The sequence below is a fragment of the Seriola lalandi genome, unplaced genomic scaffold, assembly GCF_002814215.2.
Source record: "Seriola lalandi dorsalis isolate HSWRI2012SDOR001 ecotype SW California unplaced genomic scaffold, Sedor1 jcf7180002054794, whole genome shotgun sequence".
Taxonomy (NCBI): Eukaryota; Metazoa; Chordata; class Actinopteri; order Carangiformes; family Carangidae; genus Seriola; species Seriola lalandi.
In genome coordinates this window covers 107832-119238 of record NW_019525347.1, presented here as the reverse complement: position 1 = coordinate 119238, position 11407 = coordinate 107832, and the positions used below count along the sequence as shown (strand labels likewise).

Here is an 11407-nt window from a genome sequence, read left to right as displayed (position 1 = left end):
CATTAAAACATCCTACCATGCACACACAAGCACACACACACACACACACACACACTACCCTACCCCACATAATCCGATCGTCACCCCTAGATCTTATTTTATATACACCATGTAACTGTCCTATGTTATGTCAACTGTCTATTATGTTTTATGTTTTCCAAGTCACCACATCTTCTATGTCACTTTTTGTTTGGCATAAGAAGAAGAAGAAGAAGAAGAAGAAGAAGAAGAAGAAGAAGAAGAAGAAGTGTTGTACATTTTACTATAGTTGCTTTCCATAGTGATTTCCCCTGACCTTCTCAAATGGTTTTAATTTAATGAGGCCAAAAGAGGTTAAATCATCCAGTATCTCACAAAAAGCAAAAACCCAAGAAAAATTGAATCCTAACCTATCCTTTCCTAACCCCTGAATGATCTCACACCCCCTCAGATTTATCTTAGGAACCTCTGGAGTGTCCTGACCCCTATGTTAGGAGCCGAACTAGCTCCACCTCGACTAGCTGCAACAGTAAAATGCAGTTTGTAAGTAGCCTGTTTCTGCAGAACCATTACTTTTACATTTGGCTCATGATACTTCTGTACTTTTGCTTAAGCAGGAGTATGTTAGTATTGCTGCATATGTAATTTACTTAAGTAAAGGATCTGAATGTTGTTTGTTTGTTTGTATACGCTCCCACCCCGCAAATCGCTGCCTGAGGCATTAAAGGAAACTTTATTCTCTGAATGAATAACACACATTGGAAAATAATGGATGCTGGTGGCCTAGTTTTTGGGGAAAATAAGTCATTATCGCTGTAAAACATATTTTGTCTTCCCAGCTGCCACAAAGCGGAGCCCGCTGGGAGAAGCCTTTCAGGGAACGGTCACAATCTGTGTTTCTCGATCAATACTTTTCCACATGAAACACACAGACCCAGAGAGGCACATTTTCCTTTGAGAGCCAGCGAACATGCATAGGGATCAGATATACTCTAACACTCCCCAGAGAGGTTTTCTCATACCAGAACAAAAGGGATCAGCCTTTATGTAACTAAGCCTTTAAAATCAGAGGCATAAAAGACCCTGAAATCTATCAATCACCCGGGGCACCGACACACCCGTCATCGTAGACAAACAGGGCCGAGCGGTGGAACCGGAGACGCCTCTAAAGTAGGACATCAACTATTCATTCTGTTGTGATACGCCTACACCTATCAGGTGTGATGTGATCTGTACTGATTTCACCTGGCCAGGCCTCTTGTGCGACTTTACAGGAATCACTGCTGGCTGAAGCTTCATGAGCAGAGGAGGAGGAGGAGGAGGAGGAGGAGGAGGAAGAGGAGTCAGCCTCAGAGCCAGATTGCTCAGAGTAAAGACTGAGCCACATGCATATTTCATGAGGGTATTCCAGTTTTTGGGATAATTCATCTGCTGTTTTAACAAGGCTGGTGACAAACAACGAAGACTTACACTCTAAACCAAATGGGATCACAGTGACTTTTAAAAATTAATCAGTGGAGTGACTCATTAATTGTCTCCCCTCTAATGGCTTTACTGACTTCTTGTATAAATGACACAGCTTGAAGAGGACTGTGCGAGTTATCTACCCAAACAGTTTGTGTAATCAGTTGTTAAAAGTCTCTGCTCTGAACCGACGAGCAGCAACATCGGCCTTGTAAAGAAGCCAGCCCGGGAGTGGGTGGAACAAAACAAAAGAAAAAACAAGATGTGATGATCAGTCATTTATTAAAGAGTATAAAACAAGAAAACACTCCAATTCATGTCACTGTTTTATAACATGCGCACAATTTCAGTCTCCATTTCTAAACCAATCCCAAGCATTTACTCAACTCTCACACTTTAAGGTGCTTGATGCATAGTGCCAGGTTTACAACAAGACGAGTCCATAAATAAACCACATGAAATTGGCAGTAATTTACCCACTAATTCAACTTTATTCTGAAAACTAACCATGGGCTTATCAAAAAGCAGCTGCTCTGTCTTCCTCCACAACACACACACACACACACAGAATATAGATTCTTAATTATCGCAACCAAGTGAGTTCATTGACATTCAGATGGACATGAAGTCTCGATGCATTAATGGTCTTTTATTGATTAAATGAGTTTGTAAAGAATAAATCAATCCATTTGTGCATTGTTGCTGCTTGCATTCAAGATTATTGGAGTTGATCAAAAGTATGAACTTTACTATTTTATGTTTGCTTTTGCAATCCAAAACAACTAACCCAAAAACACTAGAGTGAAAAATGTGAAGTTATGCTGCAGCTGAATCAACAATTTTCTGGGCTGCAACAAAAAATTAATTTTCAATTCCAATTTTTGATTGTTTCCAAGTCAATCGAATAATTGTCACATCAGAAAATAGTGAAAAATGCCTATCACAGTTTCCTAGAGCCCAAAATAACTTCTTTAAATTGCTTTTTTTTGCCGAACGTTTTGCGATTTACTTATATTTACTGATTATTAGAATAATTACTGATTCATTTTCTAATAGTTTCAGCTGCAGTTTAACAAAACTAAACACTGTAAGCTTCAGAAAGGTGATTTTTTTTTACAGGGTTAATGTATTGGATTGCATGGTATTTCACAGCTGTTGCTGCTGTTGTCTTTGTGTCACGTCTGCACTTTGCATTGGCTGCTCATATGATTGGCAGATGGCCATTTCAAATAGTTCCTCATGAGGCTTGGAAAGCTCTGAATCTGATATGGCACCTCACTGCTGTTGTTGTGGTAATGTCTTGTGAATATGTCCTGTCAGAGGGGCGATTTTCCATCACTTGTTTTGTTTCTGAAATGCTTTAAACACATCATATGATAAATAGTCAAGCTTGAAAACTTAAAGGAAATGCACTGATTCCCTTTATTGCTGAGAATGAGATGAGACGATTGATACCACTTTCATGTCTGTCCTTCCAACATGAAGACAGTTCACTTAGCATCAAGTTTTTATGCTTTAGATTTTGTACATATTAAACAAATAAGATTTAATGTGTTAATAAGAACATCTTAGAGGTGCTGCTAGGTGGATTTTGTTAACTGTTTCCTCCTGCTACCAGTCTTTATGCTAAGCTAAGCTAACCCTGTGCTAGCTACAACTTCATATTTAGTGCACAGAGATGAGAGTGATAAGAAATTGAATGTGTGTTTCCCATACCGTAGGACTATTCCTTTAAGTCATGAACATGTAATCAAATGTGCACAAATGATAAAAAGAACATACATATGAAATGAAAGCAGGCTAAACCAAAATGAAGAACCTCAAGTCTCCAGCAAGTGTGTTGTCTTTATCTCCGTAACGCTGGGTCCTAATCCTTGTCACACCTGCTGTAGTAGCTAAATATGGTGTTGTCGATCCACCTGCGGTACTTGGACACAGCGGTGTAGACTCCAGGAAACTGGGGCTCAGCGCAGCCTCTCCCCCAGGACACCAAGCCATAGACCCGGCCTTCACATACCAGCGGACCCCCAGAGTCTCCCTGAACCAGCGAGAAAGAAACATCAGGGTTGAAATGATATTCTACTATAGACTTATGGACCTGGACCTATGTTTTCCTTAATGCCAACAAATCCCATGAAAAGATCGAAATCAACAATGTATTGATTTACTAAGTATTGTCTGTGTATCCAAAGCTTGATATATCTTATTCCTCTATGACATTGACTCCCATTGTTGTCCAACAACTATTCAAAACTCATCAGCTGAAACTAGTCCCTATACAAACACACTTATAGCAGTAGAAGCGAATGCTGAGTGCCAGAGACAGGGTAAGAATTGAGATACGGACTATCACGATATATTAAACTGTATCTAAGAAAACAAATTTTAAAAAAGTTAAATGAATAAAGATTTAGACATTTCTTGCAACGAATTCAGACTGCAAACCACAAAAAGGAAAAACGACGTCTATGACTAACTATATATAGATACAAAAAGTCATAATTTGGTCTATCTTTTCTGGAAAATATCATTTTATAATTTAAAACAGACAACTTTTATAAAACTTTCCACATGGTCCCAGGCTGAATAGAAAAGTTCCTCTTACCTGACAGGCATCCTTTCCACCAGCACTGAAACCAGCACAGAGCATGTTTCCTGTGATGCTGCCGTCAAAGGACTGACTGCTGTTGCAGTTTTGTGTGGAGACGATGGGGAGCTTGACGGTACGGAGGGTCGAGGGGATCTCGCCTCCGTTGGGGCTGACGAATCCCCAGCCTGACACTCGACACATTCGACCCTCCGCTATGGAGGCGTCCTGCCTGGGCAGCAGAGCGATGGAAACGTAGTTGTTCAGATAGACTGGGGCCCTCAACTGGAGAGATGTGGACAATGTGATCAGTAAACAGACCTACTGAGGGTGACTTAAACTGATTGAGTCACAGAGCAACATAAAAGAAACCAGAAGGAAACCAGTAGTATGCATACTGTACTTTTATAAGCATTATGTCATTGTTGTTGGTGGTCTCATTGTATTCAGGGTGCGGCACCAAAAGATGGGGCATGATTTCTTGCTCTGTGCCCTCATAGATGGTGAGAGAGTAGTCTCCTGCCACTATCATCATATTCTTTATCCTACAGTGATAGAAAAGCAAATTGAAGTCACCATGTTGTAATGCAGACATAATAATGGTTCTCTTTAATATTAAAGGTCCCATACTTTACACTTTATTTGAAGTTCTGATATCCACCAGAAGATTCGTGGTTTTAAGTACCAGCTCTTGCTCAAGCTCTAGCAAACAACAAGTCAGTGTGCCAATCAGTAGAGAGGTTCAGAGCCTCTGCTCTGATTGGCCGACTGTTTTGTGAGTGATGAATAAAAATATAAGAGATATCAGGTAAACACTCAAATCCTGCAAGGTTGGCTGGTGGGTCCAAGTGGGCGGGGCTTGGGGCATGGCTGAGAACAGTGACTGCTTTGTTGTGACATTAAATAAGTCCTGACAACTCATTTTAAGACTCAGTTTCTGAATACAGACTGTGTGCTGTGTGCTTTCATACTTTCACAGTATTGATATAGAACCTAGACTTGCTTTATAATAAAAAACAATAAAAAAAAACCATGTAAATCTCACTTTATACAGTATGGGACCTTTAAAAGAATGGTTCAACACATTTTAAGAGGTATACTTATTCAGTTTGGTGCCGAGAGAGGATTGAGATCACTCCCATATCTGTCTACATATGAAGCTGCACCCAGCAGCTGATTGGCTTAGCTATTGGCATGAAAACAAATAAGCGTCAGAGGTTTTCACTTGGTTATGAGGAACCAGGACCAGGATTACATTCTACTGAGATCTCATTTATTCATCCCACTGGAGAATGAAAATGAGGCAAGAGGGAGAACTGTGAACTTTTGCTATTATCAGAATTTGACTTTAAAAAGGTTGGAACATTTTCTTTCTCTTTATCTCCCAGGTGGCTACAGAAAGTTTTATTGGTGTAGTGTGCAGAAATACGGCTTTCGAATATATTTTTGTTTGAAGCATATGAATGATTTTTCTATTTCATGTCTATGATTTCACATCCGTTCTTATGACATTTTTATTGTTGTTGATCGAGGCTGAATTCCATTTTGCTGCTTCAGTTTAATGGTCCTGGTATTGTGCATGCTCCCTCCTTATTGCACTGGGACACTTGGAACAGAGCAGAGCTATTGCTAATGTGAGTTATTACTAACATGTGTTTTTCCTGCTATGACAATTCAAAATGTCATTGTAGGAAAAATCCCATTGAGCCTTACTTTCACTGGCAGACTTTTTCTTACAACAGACGATTAAACTTGTCAAAGCAGGAAAAGCACAGGTGTGAATGATAGCATTAATGATGGCTCTGCTGTGCCAGTGAACCGGCATACACAACACCAAAGCAGCCGTTATTAAGGTAAGTAACTTAGAAAAAAGAAAAATAAAAAAAGCTCACCCAATGTCACAGTGTGCTGCTGTGATTGTCCAGTACTTATTTATCAAGGAACCTCCACAGATGTGCTGACGCTCCGTCGTCTGTATTGACACGATGTACTTGATTGAATGTGGAACTGGTGCGTATCCTCCCACTATACGCTCCTGTGCAACGTCTAGACCTGCAACACACACAGAGGGAAATAACCATTAGCTAAGATTTGATTTAAAGAGAGGAACGTTAGTCCATAAGGTTTTTGTGCAAACCACACCGAACAAACCAGCTGTAATTTTATTATTGGAGTTGCAGCATCAGCAAGAACAATGCAAGTCATAAAAGAAAACAATAGAGGACTTCACAGCACATATGTTTCTGGTTTAAAAGATCAATGAAAAAACAATCTAATCTCTGAGGTACACTGATTGACATTGATTTTATTGATCTCGTGTTAAGACAGGGCAAAGTATTTTCATCACACCGACTTGATGTTGGATTTCTACTCTTTATGTCGTCGTTTGAATCTTAAATAGCAGTAGTGGAGAGAAACCAAGTAATCATTGACTTAAGGCAGTGCTTTTTATTTTGTTACATGTACTAGATTGACTGGGGCTCGCTGGTTAGCATGCTAGCTTAAGTAGAAGAAAAGACATGATGAGAGTTAACATTGATGTAACTTTCTTCCACTGGAGACTTTTAGTGAGTAAAGGAAATAAGTTTGATGCTGAACTTTTAAGTAAACAGCTGTTAATGCTGACACTAGCCATGTAGCAATAGCAAAACTTACAAATAGCGCCTTCAAATTTGGGTCAGTGCTAAGCTAACATTAGATGTTTGTTCTGAGGGTGAGGTCGGGCTTCATGACCTCAGTATTTCCTCGTATCAACATTGTGAGCATTTGAAACTTAATGAGTCATGAGTGTACATCCCAGTGACTGAAGGGATGAAACAACCCCTTCTCATTGTTGTCAAAGTATCCCAAGCTATAATTAGCAGCAACGGTGCGTGTCAAGAGCAAAACGGTAACTCTATACAGTGAGACAAATACACACTAATATATAAGTACAAGAAAGCATTATGTAAGACCTTGGAATTGAACCTTGAACAATGGGTCTCCTATTGGGTGTCATGTGGGCTGAATTGTATAAAATAAAATATAATAACATGTTCTTTTTTGGTTAGTGCACTCACATTTAATTCCCTATTTACTGGTAATGCAGATGGCCACCATTAATGCAAAAAAAATCTACTTTTTAACCTGTGATCTGTCCATATTTTGAAAACAAGCCAAAATACTGAAGGAAAGTAAAAGTTGATGAATTTCCAGCATCGTCACTTGTGCGACTGAGCAGCTCTGTGAAGTCCCAGATCCTAGACCTAGATCCTGTTAACGATGCTTATCAGAGTCCCCTTTCACATTTTATCTTTGTGACATAATTGCCATGCACAAAAGGGGGCGTTAGCCACAATTACTTATTGTTATTTTTATTGTTAGCCTTCATCTTTTGTCCCTACGGTTTCAAATTCTTTTCATGTATAAGGACACTTTTACTTAGCTTTTCATCCCAAAAGTTCTTTATCCCAGAAAGATGTCTTTGTTGTACCAAGTAACAAAGTGCACATAAAAGGAAGTTTAGCATTATTACTCATTATGCTAAACTTTAAAATCAAAATTATGCTATAGAATATCCTCATCTCTTCATTTCACATCATGCTCATATACCTCTTTCCACATTACTCAGCTTGTGTGATTCATGATTTAAAGCAGTAAGACACTCAGTCATGCCCAGATGCAAATGACTCTGAGTCACACTTTATTGCCAAAACAGCCTCTCAAGGGAGCATCAGTACTGAAAGGGCCACAGCTAAGAGGGATGTTTTTAAAAATGAATAGAAGGGTTACTAATCGCATATTAGATACACATTCAGCCTTTGTAAATATTCATTCAGTTTATGAACCCAGAACTGTGAAGATGTTGTTTTTTCAGGATGTTAGACAACAACGTATGCACCCCAACTTTCCTGTCATTGTAACCCAGAGGCTTAAAGTCACTTAAAGCTCTTTTCATGCATTCATAAATAACCTGTAAATTCAAGATAAAGGAGGTTTACTTACAATTTACAGCCAGGACTTCCAGCAGTATACAAAGCAGTAAAGATGGTAGGTCCATTGTGAGACAATGGGCACAGCAGTCCACACGCAAAGAGAGGCTTCACCTGTCTGCTAATCTTAACGGGAAGTCATCACACCTGCATTCTCGGGTTTCTTATAGTTCTTATTTCCGTTTCCATGGTCACCACCTTGTCCTGGACGGATATATAATTGAAGCTTCCACAGCACGGCCCCTTGTCTCACCTCTACTGTGACCTACTCAAGCTGTCCTATACTGCTCCATTGTTTATGTAATCACCCACTTTATTGTTGGCCCATTTACTGTCACATAAAAGGTGAAGGATATACTGTGTTTATTGTGTTGTCATGAACCTGTACATCAGATCCTCCTGTAAAGTTTTATCACGTTTTTTCCACAGCGGCTCTGATGTTGCAGCCGTGTCAGCCGTGCCCAATATTTGACATCTTTCCGCCTTTTATTGAAGCTCCTAATACGGATCAAATGGGCTGCTGTCGTCTTAAGTGAAAGAGTAGGGGTCCCTGCAGCCCTTCATCACTGTACAGTCTCTCCACATTGATTTCCCAAGGAAGGATTAATGAGGGTTTTGAGTGATTACAAGCAGCAAAAGCTTTTGTATCAGATCAGGTCGGGCCAGCACTGCTGCTCCACATCTATTCTAGGGCCGGGTGTCATTAAAAATGGAGCACGGCTCAGGCAGGTCTCATCACTGCTATCATCCCTCTGTGGAGTTCCTGACCTCGGCTGGCTAATAGCCCTCTCTGTTGCCCTCCCTGCTACTGATAGCTGTAGCCGGGCTCTTGGTACCTCTTTCATCCCCTGAGTGCTGACCACTGCCTTTTTTCCACATGACCTACTCCTCAGTCCAAGTGCCGTCATCATTATTACACATGGCTGCCAGCTCCCCTGTTCTCACATTCATCTGTCTGGCCCTGGAATGAAAAGCCAGCTGTATATCACCAAGTACAATGCTTTAATCCAGAACCATCCTGTCTGTTTTAATACACCCGCTCAACTTATCAGCTCATTGGAAATAGAGTTTTACTTTTTAATTTTAAGTTACAACGCCTCCAATCCCTCCCATTTACTGTAGCATACATAAAAAGAATATAAACCTCTAGTAAACACAATATAATGTAGCTGTAAGCAATAATAACATTTTTTATGTTCATTAATGTATTCTACAACAGTCCATCTATAAGTGGCAATAATGACTGACACTAATGACTAACATAATGATAGATACTAATAAATATTCATTATTTATTTATATATTAATTTTCTTTATTGAATTTATCAATGACATATTAATCTATGAACACTACTTCTCCAGACCATTGACCAATCCCCATACACGGGTGAAACCCATGAAATGTAGCTGAAAGCAAGAAATCAAGTAAGGGGACCTTGAGTTCAGGCTGGCAGCGTTTGACGAGGTTGGAACGCATTTATAAACACTTTTAAACTAGTTTGAGAAATATTTTCTTCATGTGTAATTACATTTTACTCTGTGATTAATCATTCATTATCTGTTTATGCACCAGTTGTGGCTGCCTCATAGGAGGAGTTATAAATGTTGACAAGTACATTTATGAACATAAAAATCATATTATGTCTGCTTACAACTACATTATAGTGTATTAAAAACTATGTGTATAATCTGCTCATACATGCTAAATGTGTTACCATCAGGTGCAAATCCTTTATGAGTTTAAATGTCTTTATCAACAGTATTTGATTATATTCCATCTGTGTGACTTGACAAAGATAATAAAAAAAAAAAGCTTGATCGGGGTAGACCCATATCCTGAATGATTTAAATGCACTTGAGGTTTGCAAGTAATCTGTTTGTTTTTAATTACTGACATGAGGAGAATAAACTCAGCTCACTTAAAAAATGATTAATTCATGACTCTGTAACAAAATGTTTCACTGGAGAGGAGCCGTGAAGATCCTGAGATAATCTTGGTTTACAGTCCCTAGAGTGGGGTGACACTGAGGTCTTATCGGTGCCAGCATCACTTCTCCAGCAGCACCAGTGACTCAGCACCGACTTCCTGATCAAACCTTTTGCAGTTCCTCTTTTGAAAAATGTCTTCAGTTACAAACATGTTGAGATACTCAAAGGACATTCAGATTATGTGTTTACAGGTCAGTACATTTTTTTCTTGAAAAGAACAATTGCAACAGAGAAAAAACCGTATGATTGTGATTAAATAATTCCAATTAATTGCTAAAATAGTGTAACCTGAACACAGCAGGTTAGCTGATCGTGCAAAAATGTACAGGAAAGCATAAAATTCAGCCTACTGCTTCCAATATTTATGAATGATGAATAATACGTTCTTTTTAACTTAACACAGCTAACTTAGCTAGCTAAACGACAGTCTTATAATTTATTTGCCCTTTAATTAGTACAAATTACATAGTGGTTTCAAGTGGGATATTACAGTGCTCAGTCTCTCCAGGAAAACGTTGGTAGTTTTTGATGGTGTGGTTTGATGGTACAGTGGATTGCACCATTCAGACTGAAAGCAAGTTGAAATATCTTATTGACTTTGTGCTGGGTCGGCCCAGCGTTAGCCGTGAGGTGGGTGTTAACTGCTGATGATGCGTGCAGGCTGTCATGGTTAAGACAGAGCTGCTGCTCATTTGCATTTAAGAGGACCCAGCAGGGGTGATTCAGCAGCTCATCTGGATGCCTCTCGGTCCCTCATGTGTTCATCACCTCCTCGCGGACGTGCAGCTCTGTGAGTGGCGGAGGCAGACACAGAACACGCTGGAAGGATTACATATCCCGCCTGCCATGGGAATGCCTCGGGTTCCCCTGTCTCAGTTACACTGCTGAGCCCAATGCAATATTAAATAAGCAAAGTTCTGATTTAAGTCAAGAAATAAACAGTTAAAGGACAGATAAACAGGCCAAGTCTGATGAAGCATTAATGTTCTTGTCATACTCCGCTATAAAAAACAATTTAGTATTCAGCATTATGATACATGTGACTCATTAAAGACTAGAGAGTTTGAACCAGCGTTAACGGATACTAGGTGAACCATCAGCTCCTCTGTTACCTGTGGCTTCTGCAGTGTTGTGTGTGTGTGTGTGTGTGTGTGCATCATTGTCTATGTGTAACAGTTAAGTTCAGTATACATGAGGTAATATTGTGATATATATCCTCTGGCTTGCTCTGTGTTCTGGGGTCAGATCTGAAGCTTAATTTATTAGTATCATATTATGGAGAATCAAGACGCTTTATTTTGTAAATTTCAAGAAAGCATTCAGTAATTGATATTTGTATAGATATTGATATTAGTAAAGTACTTTAAAATAGATAAACAGACACTTGAATATGGTAAATGTACAGTATCAGTTTAAC

At 39.3% G+C, this 11407-nt stretch overlaps 1 protein-coding gene across 1 annotated transcript; it reads right to left on the bottom strand.

Moving 5' to 3' along the window:
- Positions 1-2077: 2077 nt before the first annotated feature.
- Positions 2078-8088, bottom strand: LOC111669364 (trypsin). Its single transcript, XM_023425631.2, has 5 exons — positions 8015-8088; positions 5923-6082; positions 4434-4575; positions 4049-4315; positions 2078-3481 (listed from the first exon to the last, which is right to left on the bottom strand). The coding sequence occupies exons 1-5, from the start codon at positions 8067-8069 to the stop codon at positions 3311-3313; spliced, it is 795 nt and encodes a 264-aa protein (XP_023281399.1). The 5' UTR covers positions 8070-8088; the 3' UTR covers positions 2078-3310.
- Between the last annotated feature and the right edge of the window lie 3319 nt (positions 8089-11407).